This window comes from Eupeodes corollae, chromosome 1, assembly GCF_945859685.1.
Source record: "Eupeodes corollae chromosome 1, idEupCoro1.1, whole genome shotgun sequence".
Classification (NCBI taxonomy): domain Eukaryota; kingdom Metazoa; phylum Arthropoda; class Insecta; order Diptera; family Syrphidae; genus Eupeodes; species Eupeodes corollae.
Genome location: NC_079147.1, coordinates 155,644,517 through 155,665,432, shown reverse-complemented (window position 1 = coordinate 155,665,432; position 20,916 = coordinate 155,644,517). Strand labels below are relative to the sequence as shown.

The window sequence follows — 20,916 nt, the reverse complement described above, 5'->3', positions numbered from 1 at the left end:
TTCTTCAAATTTGGGTAAAAGAACTGACACCATGTTAAATAAGGCAACATTTGCATTTACCTCTTCTAATTCGAAAGCAAACGTAGCTAGGTCTTTATTTTGCTGCTCCAGATATTCCTGTAGCCGTTTAACGAGTTCGATTTTTACGCCTGTCTCACTTAAACCACGTTTGCTTAGTTCGGCCTTTAGCTCAGGGACAGTCTTTCAAAACATTACTGATTTTTTTTTTAATTTTTAATTTCACTACTTTACACAAAACAGTTTAATCACTGCTCACTGTTTTTGTTCTCAATAAGTTTTAATCCCATTTCTGACACCAATGTAATATTCGGCTTGGTCCGACAATTAAAACTTATTTACACTTTTAAATAAAATACAATTTTACTGTATTTAAATTTTTCCAAACTTGTTCTCGATGCTTAACGAATCTAGTTCCCCTCTTAATCACTAGATGTATGCGCTGAATGTTCTCGAAGCGAGTTCGCCTCTTAATCACTAGATGCTTAACGAAGCGAGTTCTCCTCTTAATCACTAGATGTTACCCCTTATTTTATTCTACTATAACACGATATTAAAAGAGATAAAGAGTTTATACATATTACAGTATATTAAATTTACTCTTAGCTCTTTGCGAAATCTCCGGTTTTAAATGATTTACGTTTAACAGAAGCGAGGACTATTATGAAGTGACAATACCTAGGTATAGTTAAATTCCTAGGTATTGCCTCTAAAATTCGGAGGCAAACAGCTTCTTCATCGTCTATTATGTACAGAAAATCTCAGCTGTTTTTGATCAGCTGTTATTTAACACGTTAAACACTAACAAAAAGCTATCCGGATACCCTATCTGTTTGAGATTGAATGCAGCCAATAGTGAACCTGAAGCTGTGGTACATTTGACTTGATGCTATGCAGACTTTTGACATTTCAATGGGTTCGTTCAACACAATTATCTTCATTTACGTTTCGAAAAGAACTCGCTTTGGGATTGTAAAATGTGTTTCAGAACTTATGCTATGTGAACGGAGGACAAACCGATATGGGGTTAACTTACTTAAAGGACAGGCCGATTGGCATTTGGCATGATGATGTTTTGCGTTCACACACATCAAACGATTTTCATAAAGCCTATTTTCCAGCGAAATTAAATTAAATTAATTAAATTAAATATTTATATGCCGGATTAAATATGTTTTGCCGGATTTATACGAGTTATACGAGGAAAAACTTCAAACTGCAATTCTTGTCGCGCTTCACTTAAAAATGCGCGTTTTCAATGACAGCTTCTGATTCAAGCATTTTTTTAAGCTCCAAGCTTTACCCATTGTGTTCAGGCGGTTACTCCTGAGCAAAGCTTGCAAAATCTTGTAAATTTATTACTACGAGACGGCGTTACATGCCACACAGCCAACGATCAATTTATTGAAGGAAACCTTTAGTGAACTCACTATCTTGTGTTGAGGGGACTGTAAAGATGCCGCCAGGATTGTGCGATTAGACACCGTTGGACTATTTTTATGGGGTCGTAGGAAGTCACTTTTCTACGCAGATAAGCCCGAGACGACTGACACCCTGGAACAGAATATTGCTGACATACGGCCGAGCCATGGCGGTCATTTCCCCAAAATCATAATTAAAACATATTGGCAACCCATATCTCTTTAATAAAGCAATATTCTTGGCCACACCATTTTATTATAGGTATGCGTTTTATTTCTACTTGAAAAGTACACGATTTTGCGAAACAACACTTCAAACTGAATACTCTTCCCTTCTTTAAATAACTCTTTGAGATTTTGAGAATAATGTCGACAGACAATGTGTCCCCAAGAATAATTTTATTTGGGTTTTTGGGTAACCACATGCATTTAGTCGCATTCTAAAGCTGTCTCGTCTCCCTGAAATTTAATGTGCCACAATCAGACATACTAGCGCACATTCGGTGCACACAAAAGATATTTGAATTTTGTACTTATTTTAGGTCAATTTAAATTTAATTAAATTACTTCTCTAAAATCTTTTTAAAAAAAATCACAAAGATTACGGAGTGCAATGAATATACTGCTTTGGGAATCATTACGCTAATTTTGTTATTTCTACCACAGTAAAAGTGTCACTCAAAAAATAATAACAAGTGTCAATGTCAATACCATATTGTTTTTCAAAAATAAAAACATGACAATTCCCACAAATGAGTTCTTGATAATGTAACTTCATGAATTTTATTTTTTAGGCTTTGAAACGATTGTATAGTATTGGCAAGTAGCAAAGTTGGATTTTTGCCGGTGTCTACAAGTTAGTTGTTCCGTTTCAGTTGAAAAGTAGTTTTGTGTTCTTGAACGGATTTGGGTTTTCCCAGATCGAAAACAGTGCATTGAGGACTTGTTTGACGACAATTTCGGGCGGCCCACTTTTAGAGCTATTATATGTCTAAAGAGACCTTCCAAAACATTACGAAAGTTATACGTTTTGACAATCCAACCAGCCGGATACAAAATCAAATGACAGCAATTGATAAACTTGCACCGATTCACAATCCATGGGACAAATGAACCGCTACTAGGTTTCCTTGGTGGATGCCCATTTAGGCAGTACATGCCCAACTAAGTCAGAAAAATATGGCTCGAAGTTTTTGGCTTGCACTTGCACTGAAACATCATACGGCTTGAGGATTCAGCCGTACCTAGGAAAACCAGTTGGTGGTGAAGCTGAAAAAATCAAGGTCAGTTCGTGGTTCTAGACCTAGTCGAAGGATTGAAGGGCCACCATATTCCCATAGATAACTTTCTTTCCTCATACTAACTGGGAAAAAATTGTCCAGAAGAATCTGACCATGGTCGGCACAATGCGAAAAAATAAAAGAAGTGTACCACCGAACTGTAGTACCCGTGGCATGATGGTAAGTGCGATGGACTGTCATGCGAGAGGTCTTAAGTTCGATCCCTGCCTATGCCTCTTGCGAGGAATTGACAAACTCTCCAAGAGTAATTCTTGCATGAAAAGTGCTTTCTCATATTTGCCGTTCGGATTCGACTTAATACTGTAGGTCCCTTTCATCCCTGACAACAGTTCTCACACACAGGAATGGTTGAGAGTTATCAGTCACTAGTCCCTAGGTCTCAAACGAACTGTTGCGATACCCAATTTATTTATTTTTATACCACCGAACTTTTTATTAGAAAAAAAAACGACCACTTTTTTAAGCACTATGCACAACAGCGTTTAACTGGGACCTGAACCCAAAATGATGCCGGGAATTTTCGAACATTATGGCATTAAATGCTTTTATAATTTGTACACAAATCGATCCCGATTATTAGACATCTCGTGGCCTGAAGAAGTTTTTGCACGACCTTGGTCAGATCAAGACCACTTCGGTCTTCATATTTGATTACTCCCCAGACAACTATGAACAATGAAAGTGAAAATTTCAATCCAGTAGCCAAAAAGCAAAGATTTTCTTCTCCCCAGTCAAAAAGCGTGGTAGATGTTTTTTTTGGTATTCCATAGATAGTACAGTTAGAAATTGCCAACAAAATGATCCGCTGTAGCCACATTTTTGTATTTAAAAAGTGGTACAACTGAAAGAAGAACTGTCAGAATAATAATAAAATAATCCACACAAATAGAACAAAGTATTGCGAAAATCAAATGTTTAAATTAAATTAAATTAAAACTAATAAAATGGACAATTTTCAAGAAGAAATGATAAACAAACATGTGGAAATTGAGATTCTATAAAAAAAGTTCATTTAACAATTGCTTCAAGGTGGAGGTTTGTTCGTAGACTACTACATTACCATGTGGTGTTGAAGCTAGCTTGAAGATCGCCTCAATTCTTTATATACCTGAATCGAGTTGAAATGAGCTTGATTTGACTCGATTCCCGTCAGAAATCGGAGTAGAGTCAAAATTTGAAAAGAAAAACTTGTGTGGAGGATTTGATTTAACAGATAATGCATTATGTTCTGTTTATTTACTAAATGTTTGTTTACTAAAAATATAGTTTTGTTTAAATCAAATTCATACTTAATCATTTTTAAATCTTTTTGTAAGGTGTAAACACCAAAAAGATTTATCAAATCTAAACTGAGATAAACCTTTGGTGGAAACATAGCAAAACTTCATTATCTTTTCAATTGTTTTCTTTGCAAAATAAGCCTAGTTAGTACATTTTGACTAACAAAACTAAATAGTAACAGATTGATTTTTTTCCCCAATGGAAAACACATACATAATTCCATTGTACAACTACTCAACAAACACAGCCATCGAGATACAAATGCAATATCAATCGTACCAAACATTTTAGAACGAAATCACATAAGTTCCATTCGTGACTCGTGCAAATGTTAAAAACCCATCCATTGTAAGATTGATTAGATGTTCAAATGGTAGACATGTGCATTCAAGAGGACACAAGCGTCCACAGGTTTTTCTCAAAACCAACCTCTGTCTATCAACTCCTACTCTCAACTCCCCGTGGTGAACATCGGGTGCCTAGTACCTCAACTGGAGATTGGGTTCCAAGCCCAGTGGAAAGTTGTTGGGGGCAGCAAAACGAGACAGGTGGGGAGAGGTGTTTCCACTAAGGCACCTCTCATTATCCAGACGGCAGCGGAGGAATTCCCGAGATGGAATCAACGGTGGCGTCTACAGTTCCAGTAAGGTTGAACTACTTAGTAAACACCTCATAGGGCTTCTTCGACTTATTCGGAGCCCAGGGCTGTAAGGAGCGGTTTTATCCGGCTCCCCATCCTTGGAGTTATACTTAGGATCTGGCCCTCCAGGTTGGAGGTTGTGCGTCGGGGTGACTTCCTGGCCACGTAAAAGCTTTCAAAGTTGCGAAGCACCAACAAGCCTCGGATACGGACGGATTTACTGTTGACAACCAACGCAAACGAATAAAGGACAACGAACTTCGGATATGCACGTGGAATGTTAGGTCCCTTAACAGACCACGTGCGGCCGAAGAATTAGCGGAGGCCCTAGACCGCTATAAAGCAGATATCACCGCCATCCAGGAAATACGATGGGATGGGCCGGTCAAAAAGAGGATGAAAAACTGCGATATTTACTATGGTGACTGCTGCCACGAAAACAAACAGCGCTTATTTGGATGCGGCTTCGTCATTGGAGCCAGACTAAGGCAAGAAGTCTTGAGCTATAGGTGCATCAATGAGCGCCTCATAACCATACGCATCAAGGCTAAATTCGGCAACATTAGCCTGATATGCGCGCAACGCCCCCACAGAAGAGAAAGACGAAAACACCAAAGATATGTTCGTCGAGCTTCTAGACAAAAAATATGAGCAATGTCCTAGCTACGATATTAAAATAGTCCTGGGCGATTTTAATGCCAAGCTAGGAAGGGAAGACATCTTTGGTGGAACAATCGGGAAGAACAGCCTTCACGACAACACTTCCGACAATGCATTCAGGCTCATAGATTTTGCTGGGGGGCGAAACGTCATGGTAGCCAGTACGCGTTTTCCACACCTCAACATCCACAAAGGAACTTGGACTTCTCCAGATCAATCTACCGTCAATCAGATTGACCATATTGCGTTCGACGCCAGACAAGCTTCCAGCATCATGGATGTACGTACTTTCCGAGGAGCTAACATCGACTCGGACCACTACCTCGTTGTAGCCATGGTAGCTCTTCGGGTTTCCAGACCCAAGGCAAAACAGGGAGGTGCTGGGAGAAGGTACAACGTAGAACGGCTACAATCACCAGAGATCGCCAAATCCTTTTCCGACCGAGTTACAAGTAACCTCTCTCGAAGTTCTCTGCCGCCAACACAATGTATCGAAAACCAGTGGCAACATTGCCAAGATATAATCAGAGAAGCCGCCTCCGATGTGCTGGGATACTGAAAAAAGGAGACCCTCCAAACTGCACCAACTATAGAGGAATCAGTCTACTTAACATCGCCTATAAAATCTTCTCTGCTGTAATATGTGACCGTCTAAAGCCCATCGTCAACAACCTGATAGGTCCTTATCAGTGTGGTTTTAGACCAGGAAAGTCCACAGTTGATCAAATATTCACATTTCGGCAGATCCTGGAAAAAACCCAAGAACACCGATCTTTTCATCGATTTCAAGGCCGCATATGACAGCATATACAGGGACGAGTTGTATATAGCCATGTCTAGTTTTGGCATCCCTGCCAAACTTGTCGGTTTGTGCAGGATGACCATGGAGAATTCACACTGCTCCATAAAGGTTGGAAACAACTTAACAGAACCTTTCGATGTCAAAAAAGGTTTTAGACAAGGTGATGCGCTGTCATGCGATTTTTTTAACATCGTGCTTGAAAGAAAAGTGCAGAGCTCACCTGTCAACACTAGAGGCACTATCTTTCAAAAGTCTATCCAATTACTGGCATATGCTGATAACATTGACATAATCAGCGTGTTGTCAATGGGGCTTTTGTGAGTATTGAGGCAGAGGCGGAAAAAATGGGTTTACTGGTTAATGAGGGCAAAACAAAGTACATGCTGACGTCTAGAAAGGACATACAACACCGACGTCTTGGTCAAAACGTCACAATCGAAAGACGTAACTTTAAGGTAGTCAAGGACTTCGTCTACCTAGGCTCCGCTGTAAACGCAGAAAACAACATCAGCGCTGAGATCAAACGAAGAATAACTCTTCCTAACCGCTGTTTCTTTGGACTAAGAAAGCAATTGAGTGGTAAAGTCCTCTCTCGAGGGAACAAAGTGTTGTTATATAAGACCCTTATCATCCCCGTCCTGCTATACGGTGCAGAAGCATGGACCATGACAAAAGCGGATGAAAGCACCTTGGGTCGCTTCGAGAGAAAAGTTCTTCGTGTGATCTACGGTCCCGTATGCATCGAAGGGGAGTGGAGGAGAAGATGGAACGACGAGCTGTACGGGCTGTACAGCGACGTAGACTCAGCCAGAATGGTAAAAGTCCAACGACTAAGATTGCTGGGTCGCGTAGAGCGCATGGAAACAAATGTTCCGGCCCGGAAAGTCTTCGAATCCGCACCCACAGGACAGCGCAGTAGAGGAAGACCGCGGATCAGGTGGCGCCCACAAGTGGAATGTGACCGCACCCAACTTGGAGCGCGAAACTGGAGACATCTAGCTAGGGACCGAACTAGATGGAGAAGTTTGTTAGGTGAGGCCCTAGTTCACACAGGACTGTAGCGCCACCTTATGTAAGTAAGTAAGTATTGTAAGATTATACTCTAACTTTTATCGGTGTTATTCATACTATGGATATTGTTTTTGTTATTCGTGTAAAATCCTACTATACTATGGACAGATTTTCCAACAAAACACGGGTTGTATTGAATAAAATTCAAAAGTTTCCATTATAAGAAATATTAATTTTTTATGTGAATACCTTATTACATATTTTTTTTAACGGAGGTCTACTTTTAAGGGTGTCAAAAGACGACAGTTTCAAAATCGACAGCTGCCTAAAAGCATAGTATTCAATACAAAACTCGTTATTTGAAAGCCCTATATATATACTAATTTATTGACTATAATTCGATATAATTTCACATATTACCTACAAAGTCAAACAACATTAATAATTTTAGTTTTTCTATTTACCTTTATCAACAAAAAACTAATTGTATAAATTGAATAAAATATACCCTGGTAAGCTTTATCCATAACACACAATTTTTAAAGGACTATAATTATGGCATTAAAGCTAAAACAGTATTTATTCGTATGATAGATATACATCGCCCGATGTGATGACTAACCACCTGCAATTAGTCACATCCCAAAGCTTTACACCCTAACCCCTTAGTGCCACATATATTAATTGAAACACAACCACCAGCAGAAAACCATCGAACATGCTGATGGTGGTATTTTGTGAATTGAATACAGACTTTATTGAAATAAACTACCCTCCTCAAATCCATGAAAGAACATTAAGTGCACCACTAGATTGCATGAACTTGCTGCTGTCGCTGTGCGATGGTGGTCAAAAGATGAATACATTTACTTTTTAAATAATCTTTAATTTTGTATATATAATAAAATCCGTAAAACCATAAAATGAGTTATTCTAGGAATAACCAAAAACAAGACAATTTTGGCAAGCCATAGGTCTTGAGTTAAATCCCTGTCTGTGCCACGTAAAGTTTTTTAAACGGGTACTGCCTCAAGCGAGGAATTGAAAAATCCTTTAAGAGTGATTCTTGTCATGAAAAGTGCTTTCTCAAATTAGTCGTTCGGATCCGGCATGTAAACTGTAGGTCCCCTCTATTACTGCTATAATCCGCACACAAGAATGGTTGAGAGCTGTAAGTCACTAGACCATGATTCTCTAAGGAATGTTGTGTTACCTAATTTATTAATATATTTAATAACTTTCTGCTAAAGAACAAATCTGACACGCAATATTCTAATGTTAATATTTAATTCGTATTTTCATTTGAAATAATTTTGAATTTCAATTGAGGCACCATTAGGAATTGACAAAACCATTAGTTTTACAGACGAAACAATTGCACATGACATGGTTTCTACTTAAGCATGTATCTATTATATGTAAGTACATAAGCTCTTAAAAACATCGTTGATACTGCAAAAGTTTTGGATTGAAGATTTTTGAATGGTTCAATGTCTTTTAAACTTTATGTTCTTGTTCCTACACATAAATGCAGTATGTATTTATACATATGTACATAATTTGTTATAAAAATAACTGTATGAAAACTTAATGGACACAAAATCTAACGATTGCAGAATGTCGTTTCTAACAAAATATACAGACTATACTAGGATCGAATTTTTAAACGTTAACAAATCTTAAACATGGATATGTAACTTTATCCAAGTTTTACAAATCGATATCATGTTAAACAGATTTTTATAGTTGCCAAGACCAAAAACGACGTGACAAAAATCTGAGTTTTTTTTTTTATAATAAGCGCACACTCAAGGGGATATATTACCCTTATTATGTAGACACAGTGTGAGCACTAGGAAAAGGAGAGAGGGGTTGAAAGGAGATGTCGGTGCACATTGGTTTTGAATTCCTGAATATTGCAATAGCTTGGAAAGACAGAGTGTGCCAAGGCATTCCACATTCGCATAGTACGGCTAAAGAACGAATCTCTGTACTTGACGATACGACCGAAGATGGGCTCGAGGGTATATTGATGAGCATTCCTAGAAGCGCGAGTATTACGGTTGAACTGTTTAAGGGGAGGAATGCAGCTGGCTATTTCTCTAGAGCATAAACCATTAAAATAACGGTAAAAAAGCGTGAGACAAGAAACATTTCAACGATGTTCAAGTGACGTAAATGATCTTATGATGGTAATATCACCAATCAATCTAAATGCTCTACGTTCAATACTATCCAAGAGGCTTAAGTAAGTTGCAGGAGCACCAGCCCAGATAGGGGAGTTATACTCAAGCTTTGGACGTATATAAGTCTTGTAAATAACAGCCAGATCAGAGGGGAGAAAAACTTCTTGCATCGCCTTAGAAAACCCAAACATCTTGCGGCATTTTTGGCGACATCGCGTATGTGATCGTTCCACAAAAGGTGTTTGGTGATGCACATACCAAGAATATCGAGATGTTCAGTTTCCTCGATGCAAGTGCCATTTATGGATAATGGCAGTGGGGGTATATTTCGCTTTAACGATACAAGACAGCATTGCGTTTTCGAAGCATTAAATTCCACGCGGTTTCTTATTCCCCATTGTACAATGCTGTTTAGTCGGAATTTAATGAGCTTATCATATTTTGTCGTTGCAGTTCCACATCCGAAGAAGAGGGGTGTGAATCTGAAAACGAATATGAAAAGCTAAGAGTACTATCGTCAGCGAAACAATGTATTGGATTAGATGTTGCAGACAGGAGATCATTAATAAAAATGAGAAAGAGTGTTGGAGATAGAACAGAGGCCTGGGGCACACCAGCATTTATTTTGTGGTTTTCAGACTTGAATCCATCCAATACAACTTGTATTGAACGATTCGAAAGGTAATTACTAATCCAATGAAGGAGGGATTCATGCAAACCGAAAGCACGCATTTTCGATAAGAGAGCCTGATGCCAAACCCTATCAAATGCTTTTGAAATATCTAGTGCAATAATCTTACTTTCTCCAAAACTATGTAAAGATTTGTTCCACTGTTCGGTGAGATGAACCATGAGATCACCAGTGGACCTATTGCTACGAAAGCCATACTGTCGGTCATTAAGAAGCTTCCGTTCTTAAAGATATTTCTTGAGCTGATAATTAATCAGCGTTTCCATGACCTTGGAAAGAAGGGACGTAAGTGCAATCGGTCGATAATTAGACGGTGAGGAAGATTCGCCTTTTTTGGAAATAGGTTGGACAAATGCGGTTTTCCATCCGCTCGGAACGAGACCTGAGGAGTAGGACAGATGAAAAAGCTTACGCAGTGGTTTTGCCAGCGATGAAGAACACCTCTTCAGAACAATAGCGGGGATACCATCCGGACCAGCAGATTTGTGTATGTTAAGATCTTTTAGGACTCTCGCTACAGTACAAGTGCGAAAAAAGATTTGCCCCATAGAATCATTAACTCGCTCAAGTACAGGCGGAGTCATAACACTCACTGGCAGAGTTGAATTGGCGGCGAACTGCCTAGCAAAGAGATTTGCTTTCTCTTGTTGGAGCAGATATTTATAATAATGAACGAATAATGATTATCGGAGATTTAAATAAGTCGTATAAGTGACTATCAGAATTCGGTCTTAAATAATTTCCACTTTTCTAGCGAAAGAAAATCTTTTGACAATTGTCTAAATCAAAATGGGAAACTTTTATTAGAATTGGTTGAAGACTTTGGTTTTTTCGTTTTAAATGGAACGTCTCAAAGTGACTCAAACGGAAACTTTACTTTCGTGTCTGCTCAGGGTTGCTCTGTAATCGATTACTGTCTTATTAAAGGTGAATGGCTAAGTACAATTGATGACTTTGAGACCTATCCAGCTAATTATTCGTCTCATCTCCCTATAATTGTCTTTTGCAAATTAGAAAATCTATTAGTAAATCTACAAACAACCGGAAATGATAAATTAAAATGGAATGAAAGACATGCAAATAGATATTAAATTAAACTTAATCATCAGCTAGTTGCGATGCCAAGTGTGACATCTAACTCTATAGACTCTATAACTAACATAGTTTCTTCAGTAATTAGACAGTCTGCAGAACCTGCAGAACTTTCTTCCCAATGTAGACATACCTTTCAATCTGTATGGTACGACGAAGAATGCAAAAAAAGTAGGAGAAAATCTTTTGATTTCTTAAAACTATATAGACAAACAAATAGCGCAGTTTTTAAATCACTGTATTTACAATCAAACCAAGAATACAAAAGGTTATGCAATCTCAAAAAAGAACTTTATTTAAAAAACACTGCTTCTAAGTTCGTTGAATGCAAGGACTCGAAATCTTTTTGGAAGATAGTACAAGTGTTGAGTGGGCGGAATAGGAGGGTATTGTTCACAATTGATGAAAATCTACTTGCTAATTATTTTGAAACTCTACTTCTGCCTGACCCTAATCTAAACACCATGAGCTCTGCATTCCCCAATGTCATTATTCCTGAACTGGATTTCAATCTCACAATGGATGAACTAGTATAGCTGCTTTAAAAAAATGAAAAATAACAAAGTTTTATAAACATGCTGCTCCTGAGTTTTTGGAATATCTATTAGAACTTTTCAATAGAATATTCATTGAAGAGATAGTGCCTGAAAATTTTCGTCTGTCTCGAATTACAGCCATTTTTAAAAAAGGTAACCGTGATTTGCCAAAGAACTATAGAGGAATTGCTGTGCTTAACTCATTAAGAAAAGTGTTTACACAAATACTCTATACTAGACTTTCAAGCTGGTTTTCGAGTCAACCTTTCAGCTATTGATCAAATTTTTGTACTCAGCACCACTGCTAGGCGTTTTATTGATAAAAAAAAGAACTTATATGCCTTTTTCGTTGATTCAAAAGTGGCTTTAGACTCTATTAATAGGAGGTCCTTACTCTATAAGCTCTCAGCAATTGGCCTACCTACTAAATTTATCAGAGTCTACTAAAAAATTCTCGAAAACATGATGGCATCTGTTCAGTATGGTGGAAAAGTATCTAGAGAATTTAGTTATGAAGCAGGTGTCCCTCAAGGATGTGTTCTAAGCCCTATCATGTTTGTACTGTATATGTATCTCAAAATTCAAAGTCTTCAATGCCACCGTGAATACTTGTTTTTGCTATGGTAATGAAGTATATGGTTTCGAACAGTTGGAGGAAATGGAAAATATACAGAGGTATTTTTTCAAGCGAATTTTTAGGTTTCCTATCAACACTCCTAATTATGCTATCCACATAGAGTCAGGCTTACCTTAAATTTTTTTGAAAAGCTTAAAGGCTAACGCCGATTTTATGATCAATGTTATGAAGCGATCTGACCAAAACTTGCATGAAAGACTCATTCAAATTTGTTTTAGTTGTGGATATAGTCCGGTCAAAAACTGGTATGATCTTACTGTAGCACATAACCTTTCAATTTCATTGCCAGTGGACAATGTGGAAGCAATAAAAATGCACTATATGAATGTATCTCTGTTATAGATGACTCGATGTATAGGCTTTGTGTTGCGATAGGGACTGCATCAACATCGAGGAATACATACAGACAACTTAATCTGAAACTTGGTGAAAGAAACTACTTTAGAGAAGAGTTTACAGTTTCTGAAATGAGCTTGATCTTCAAGATAAGAACGGAAATGCTCGATTTGAATTACAGACCACATAGAACAGACTTAAGCCCTGTGTGTTCCCTTTGCAACCTTGGTCAAAACGAAGATGTTTTGCATTTTTTAGCACTTTGTCCAATATTACAGGAAATCCGAAGGCTCTACTTTTATTCTAGTTTTCTTTCCCAAGAGGAATGTGTCGGTGTAATAAACGGAGATCGTCGATGAAAGCCTCTTATACGCTATGTCTCACATGCAAGAAAATATTGAAACGAGTGTTTGAGTTAAAGTGATTGTATATTCTCCTTTTTTAACCAAATTAAAAGCCCTTAAAATTGAAAAATTAAACAAAAACTTGAGAAATATGCAGTTCTTCTTCCTACTTTTTGCTTTTTTTTCTCACTTACAAACACATTATGAAAATAATAATTTGAAAAAAAATGTTTTCTTTAATATTTATATTTACATTTTTTTTTAAACTATGAATCTTATTTTGTGAAATATTCTCTCTTTTAACTTATATATTGTTTTTTTTTTGGTTGTTTGTTTAATTAGTTTTTTTTTTGGTAGACGGCTTATAAAGTCATGCTTTGTATAAAAATAATAATAATAATGACCCTCAAACTGTCTCTCTAACATACTTGGCAAGGTTGTACTATAAAAGACTCATTTAATTGAGCTCAATTCAAAGATTGCATTACTTTTTGTCTGTTTTGTTGAATTTGCTTCAAATGTTGAGTGCACCCATTCCTTTACATAAATAGGCTTTTCACAGCAAACCCAAAACCCGGTTTTCGCGAAAATATCGGTTTTGGCCGAAAACCTACATCGAAAACTCAAGTTTTCCCATAAATTTTTTGGTAAACCACAAGTTTTGTATAAAACCTCTCAAAAACTAGTAGAAATTCAAAGTTGAACTAAACAAACAAACCTTTCGGAACATTCAGTGCTAAAATTAATGTAAACAAAACAGCTGATGGCTGCCGTCAAAACAAATATTTTTAACTTCCCATAAGAAGTTATTGTGGGTCCGATTTGTCAAATTGAAAATTTTCATATTTTTTGACGTTTCAAGGTCCCTAGAGTCGAATTTTATATAATATATTGTAACGTGACATCAAAAAAGTATATTTTTTGAAAAAAATCCATTTAACAGTTTTTTTTATAAATTAAAAAAACTGAACAAAAAATTTGTCACCACCAAAATTTTACGACTAAAATATGATTTCATTTCCAAAATAATTTTGTGCAACGAAGAATAATGTTTTTGACATCTGATAAAATTTTGAAAAAAATCGAATTGACAGTTTTTTTAAAAAAATTAAAAATTTGAAAAAAACATTACTCAAAGTTGGTAAAAATTGAATATCGATTCAAATATCTTTTCAAAAACTTGAAATTTAGGCTTCAAACTTATTTTATCTTATACAAAATACTGTTTTCAACATTCTGCAAAATGTTGAGAGAAATCGAATTGGCAGTTTTTTTACAAAAAATAAAAACCTAAACAAAAATTAATAAAAGTTGGTAAAAAATGATTTTCGACTCAAATATTTTTTCAAAAATTTAAGATAATAGCTTCTAACTAAGTTTTACTTATAAGAAATATTCTTGTCAACATTAGGACAAATTTGGATAAAAATCGAATTGACAATTTTTTGTACAAAAAAAAAATACTAAAACTTGGTAAAAATTTTCTATCGACTCAAATAGCTTTTCAAAAATTAAAAATATTGGCTTCAAACTTATTTTATTTCACAAAAAATATTGTTTTCGATATTCAGTAATTTTTATATAAAAATCCAACAGTCCGTTTTGTCATAAAAAATAAAATCTACAAAAAATAGTACGCAAATTAGACAAACTTTTAATCAAGACAAATCGACAGACGGGATGGGAAGTTATCAGTGTGGGTCGCATCCCACACGATCTGTCGATTGGTCTTGCTTAAAAGGTTTATAGTTTTTCGTGTTTTGTTAAATAAGTTGAGACTTGAATTATTCTTAAAAATATCTACAATATTTTTCATATAATGAAATAGTTTGATTTCAAAATCTATTTTTGTTAACGCGATTTTTTAGTCGTTAACTAATTTTTACCAATTTTAGTAGCATTGCTTAAGAGTTTTTATTTCTTATAAAGGGTGATTTTTTGAGGTTAGGATTTTCATGCATTAGTATTTGACAGATCACGCGGGATTTCAGACATGGTGTCAAAGAGAAAGATGCTCAGTATGCTTTGACATTTCATCATGAATAGACTTACTAACGAGCAACGCTTGCAAATCATTGAATTTTATTACCAAAATCAGTGTTCGGTTCGAAATGTGTTCAGTGTTCAAATTTTGTTCAGCGATGAGGCTCATTTCTGGTTGAATGGCTACGTAAATAAGCAAAATTGCCGCATTTGGAGTGAAAAGCAACCAGAAACCGTTCAAGAACTGCCCATGCATCCCGAAAAATGCACTGTTTGGTGTGGTTTGTACGCTGGTGGAATCATTGGACCGTATTTTTTCAAAGATGCTGTTGGACGCAACGTTACGGTGAATGGCGATCGCTATCGTTCAATGCTAACAAACTTTTTGTTGCCAAAAATGGAAGAACTGAACTTGGTTGACATGTGGTTTCAACAAGATGGCGCTACATGCCACACAGCTCGCGATTCTATGGACATTTTGAGGGAAAACTTCGGAGAACAATTCATCTCAAGGAATGGATCGGTAAGTTGGCCACCAAGTTCATGCGATTTGACGCCTTTAGACTATTTTTTGTGGGGCTACGTCAAGTCTAAAGTCTACACAAATAAGCCAGCAACTATTCCAGCTTTGGAAGACAACATTTCCGAAAATTCGGGCTATTCCGGGCGAAATGCTCGAAAAAGTTACCCAAAATTGGACTTTCCGAATGGACCACCTAAGACGCAGCCGCGGTCAACATTTAAATGAAATTATCTTCAAAAAGTAAATGTCATGGACCAATCTAATGTTTCAAATAAAGAATCGATGAGATTTTGCAAATTTTATGCGTTTTTTTTTTTTAAAGTTCTCAAGCTTTTAAAAAATCACCGTTTACAATATCCTTACAAAATAAGAATTATTGAATTTTCTTTTTGATTTACAGAATATGGAAAATTTGCCAACGTCGAGAACAAAAGCCCCGGTGACTATTTGCGGCACTGGCGGATCTTTTATGATCCTCCAGAGTTTCAAACGCTCTTTGTTAAGCCAGGAACCGGAATTCACTATGGCTACTCGCGTGACGACCCCAATGTCGAAGCAGACTTGCTCATAGTTCGTAATAACGTTTCCAAAGGTTGAGTCTTAATATTTATTAATATTTATTTATAACCACAACAGTGGGCTATCGCCCCTTGATGGACAGCGATTCCAACATCAAGATCCTCAGTGCTTTGGACAAGCCAGGCGAGTGTGATTTTGGTACGAATCTGGAACCAGGAATTGACCTTTTCTGCTCCGGCCATAGGGACCTACACGAAATCGTTCAGAATCTTCTCAACCCCGGCTATAAGCTGCTTGGACGGCCACAATACATGGCGATTATGAAGGCACTTTTGGCCAGAAGAAGAAATAGTAATTAGCAGTATTTTGGATTGAATTTGTTGTGAAAGAAAAAAGAAAATGTTTTAAATAAAATTAATTTAAGTGGAACAGTTTTGTTTTTTATTGATTTGATCGTATATTTTGTACACAATAAGATTCTCTTTGGTAAATTGTTCTGACCGGTTGAAGTGAACGAGGATAGCTGAAGCCAAGCGAGCTTCTAGTTCTTGTTGGTTCATGTCGAGAGCCCATTCCACCCGTCCACAGAACTTCAGTTGAAACTCTTCTTCGAGACGAACTAGTGTTAGGGCCTTGTCTGCGCTGATATGCTGCTCTATGACAGCACAGGAAAGGATTATCGACTTATGGGTGTCGACGGAAAGACAAATCCTTAGAAGATTGCTTACACTTCAAGAAATTTCAAAAATTGAATCTTGAGAGAATAAATATCATATAGAAGATATTAACTTGGTGAAAGTAAGTACTTGGATATTTTCATTTTATCCGCATCCCAGACGTTGGGTGGTGATATGCTGGGTGTTTTTTATGTTCTTATCGAAACGTTAGTCAAACCACTCAATGACGGGATCTCGAAAATCAACTTGATAAGTAACTACATAAGGCTAAAGTTTGTATCAATTTCAGTTGGTTACTTACTTAAGGTGGCGCTATACAGTCATGTGTGAACTAGGACCTCACCCAACAAACTTCTCCATCTAGCTCAGTCCCTAGCTATATGTCTCCAATTTCGCGCTTCAAGTTGGGTGAGGTCACCTTCCACTTGTGCGCCCACAAGTCATCCGCGGTCTTCCTCTACTGCGCTGTCCTGTGGGTGTATATTCGAAGACTTTCCGGGCCGGAGCATTGGTTTCCATGCGCTCTGCGTGACCCAGCCATCTTAGTCGTTAGGCTTTTACTCTTTTGGCTAAGTCTACTTCGCTGTACAGCCCCCACAGCTCGTCGTTCCATCTTCTCCTCCACTCCCCTTTGATGCTCAAGGAAACAGCGGTTAGCAAGAATTATTCTTCATTTGATCTCAGCGCTGGTGTTGTTTTCTGCGTTTACAGTGTAACCTAGGTAGACGAAGTCCTTGATTACCTCAAAATTACGACAGCATGTACTTTGTTTTGCCCTCATTAACCGTTAAACCCATTTTTGCCGCTTCTGCCTCAATACTCACAAAAGCCCAATTGACATCACGCTGAGTTCTTCCGATTATGTCAATGTCATCAGCATATGCCAGTAATTGGACAGACTTTTGAAAGATAGTGCCTCTAGTGTTGACGTGTGAGCTCTGCACTATTCTTTCAAGCACGATGTTAAAAAAATCACATGACAGCGCATCACCTTGTCTAAAACCTTTTTTGACATCAAAAGGTTCTGTTAAGTTGTTTCGAACCTTTATGGAGGTGAATTCTCCATGGTCATCCTGCACAAACTAGACATGGCTCTATAAAGCTCGTCCCTGTATATGCTGTCATATGTGGCCTTGAAATCGATGAAAAGATGGTGGGTGCCGATTTGGTGTTCTGGGGTTTTTTTCCAGGATCTGCCGTAATGTGAATATTTGATCAACTGTGGACTTTCCTGGTCTAAAACCACAGTAACAAGGATCTGTCAGGTTGTTGACGATGGGCTTTTTTTTGTTAGAATTCATTTTATTTTCACAAATAAACAAAACAAAACTTTTTACTCACACATTTTTTCATCAATACCTACAAAATTTGACAGTCGGTGTCAAACAAATTTAAATGTCAAATGAAAACGTGTAAATGTTCGGTGTGAACGATTTTCGGGTTTTCGAAAAATGTTTGCCTGGTTTGGTGTGAAAAGCCTATTATACTTAAAGTTTTTGGTTAATTTGCTAAATCATATCGATTAAAGAATTTTAAGAATTTTACTCTCGGTGAGGCCCGCTGGCCTTTCGCATAACTTAAGGTGGATTTACATGCATTTCCATTTTGAATGAAATTACACTAGTTGGATAGAGAGAGAAGATCAAACATGACGACGTCTTCAAAAATGCACATTATAAGAAATCGGTGAAAACAGACATCTTCTTCTGCATCGTAACGAAAGCTTTATATTTCTTCTTTATTTTTAAATTTTGTTAATATGTTATTTTGTTTACGTTTTTTAACACCTTCTTTCAAGAGTTTCATTAAAATTTCCTTTACTTCCTTGCATTATGCAGATGCAGATACATACGTGTAAATCCACTTTTATTTATAAAATTTGTCGGATGAACTAATTCGTCGATTCATGAGACTACCTTATCTTTTCTGGGCTTGCCTATCGACGCTGTCAGTTTCCAGAGACTCTGTTTATGTTTTGGTTTCTCTGTTCTTTTGCTTTTAATTTGCCTCTTTTGTGGTCTCTAAGATAAAAATGTCAAGCAACCAAAAGAAGAGAATCCTAATAAAATGCATATACGATCCGATGGAGACAACAAACATTTTTTTGAATATGAAAAAACACTTAAGCATTTATTATGATGAACAATTAACTTATATTTTTAAACTTTTCACTGTTTATTTTTGTTTTGTTATCAATTAACTAAAAAATCACTTCAGATTCGCCGCGAAATTGGCGCCAATGACAGATTATGGAAATTGTATGGAGTGTGAAAATGTCGGTTGTGCAGGGCATGTTACCGACATTCGTTCAAAATTCTTTCGTTTAAATGGTAATTACAACATTTTGGAAAAAAAATTGAAACTGTCACTTAAGTTTCTTCGACGAATTTTGTATAAAAAATGCATTAACTTTAAAACAATGAAATATGTCCTGAAGGGCTTTTTAATCAAAGAACAATACTGTAGTTCTGTTAAATGCAGAATAAATGTGTAAACACAATAATAAATTATTCATTATCACATTAATGTATGCCAACGGCCCAAAAAATATACAAAGGTTTTTCATGATAAGCATACAAAGAATAATATTAATAGTAATAATAATACGTTTAATTGATAAAAAAGACCAAAGAAATGAAACAAATATATAAATGATAAACAAAAGGTCGATAACTTACCTGTAAATGAATTGGGACTTTCTTAACTGGCTTTGGACTGGACGCCATTTTATTATAAGTTTTTTTTTGGTTTTTCGAGGTTACAAATTACTGACAAGCAAAACAGTTATTAATATTTTTATCTGCAAAAAATGAAAAAGTTGAATGTTAAAATTTAATGTTTTGTATGAGGGTTTTTCAAATATAGTAATTGTTATAGGTACAATTAAGTTATGGTTATGACTTATGAGTTAGATATAGGGGCTCTATCAATGAGGGAAGATAAGAAACTTGCTTTGCCCTGCCGGAGCCGATGCGACCTCAATTTATGTTGACCTGACTTTTAATGAAACGAGATATACAAAATTCTTTGTGTTAAAATTTTAGCGAACAAATCTTATCATCAAAATTAAATTGATTTGTTTAATAATGAAAGAAGAGCGATAACAGAACATTTATAATTTGCTCTGAACCATTTATTTATTATTGGTCTGATAAGAGTAGGTGTACCAGTGTATCTACCTTTTGTCAGAAATTAAATATTAATGCAATTTATGATACAATTGAATTTAGTATTGGTACATTTTGATATTAATAAAAAAAAGCAAAAGAAAAGATTAAAAATTGATTGTTTTTGTGTTGGTGTCTTGGTACCTCAAGCCTCAGGAAAATTCTCTCAAAAAGTCCAACAATACCCAGTGCTTTACAGACAGAAATAGGCACGTGGACTATCACAGATGAAGTATCTCTTAATTTGTTATTAGATACCCACTTTCCAGGTAGCTCTAACATGCTCAAGGACTTAACATCAGAGTCTTTAGCTCTTACAAGCGGTAAAAACTGCAATAGGCCATAGACAGCTTTGATCCATATAAATCTCCAGGACCAGACGGAATCATTACGGCCAAACTACAAAAATGCTCAGACATGATCATTCCACCATTGGAAATCATTCTGACAAGCTGTTTAAGTTTGAGATATATTCCCAAAGCCTGGAGAATGCAAAAGTAGTCTTCATTCCTAAAGCAGGGAAACCATCACACGTTAACCCTAAAGATCTACGACCAATCAGCCTATCATCCTTCCTTCTTAAAACCCTGGAAATATTGATTGAAATTTACATCAAACATAACTTAAAACCATGTCTCATTTCCACAGTTCAACATGCTTACTCTAAGGGAAAATCAGTAGAATCAGCACTTCACTCACTGGTACGTACTATTGAACATTCCCTCGAATATAAAGAATATAACCTGGTAGCGTTCCTAGATATTGAAGGAGCTTTCAACAACGTCAGTTACCAGGAGATCACAACAGCAATGGATAAGCTGAAATTAGAGAAGTCACTCATAGATCTTATAAGTCTCATGCTCAAAACCAGAACAATAATTTCTAGCATGAGAAGTTTTACTACCACCAGATCGGTGAATCGAGGCACTCCCCAAGGTGGTCTCCTTTCGCCTCTTTTATGAACATGGTAGTAAACGACCTACTTACATCAAAGGAAGCAGAGGGTTTCAAGGTGATTGCCTATGCTGACGACGTTGCAATATCCGTATCTGGGAAGCACACCCAAGTTCTCTCGGAACTCCAACAAAATG

At 36.6% G+C, this 20,916-nt stretch overlaps 1 protein-coding gene across 2 annotated transcripts in view; it reads right to left on the bottom strand.

Moving 5' to 3' along the window:
- The window catches only part of LOC129938338 (dihydropyrimidinase), a 68,758-nt gene that overhangs the window by 22,900 nt on the left and 24,942 nt on the right, over positions 1-20,916 (bottom strand). For both annotated transcript variants that reach the window (XM_056045819.1, XM_056045818.1), the window contains exon 2: positions 19,337-19,458. In XM_056045819.1, the coding sequence (XP_055901794.1) occupies positions 19,337-19,384 (48 nt within the window). In that variant the 5' untranslated portion in view covers positions 19,385-19,458. The remainder of the gene's footprint in view (positions 1-19,336; positions 19,459-20,916) is intronic.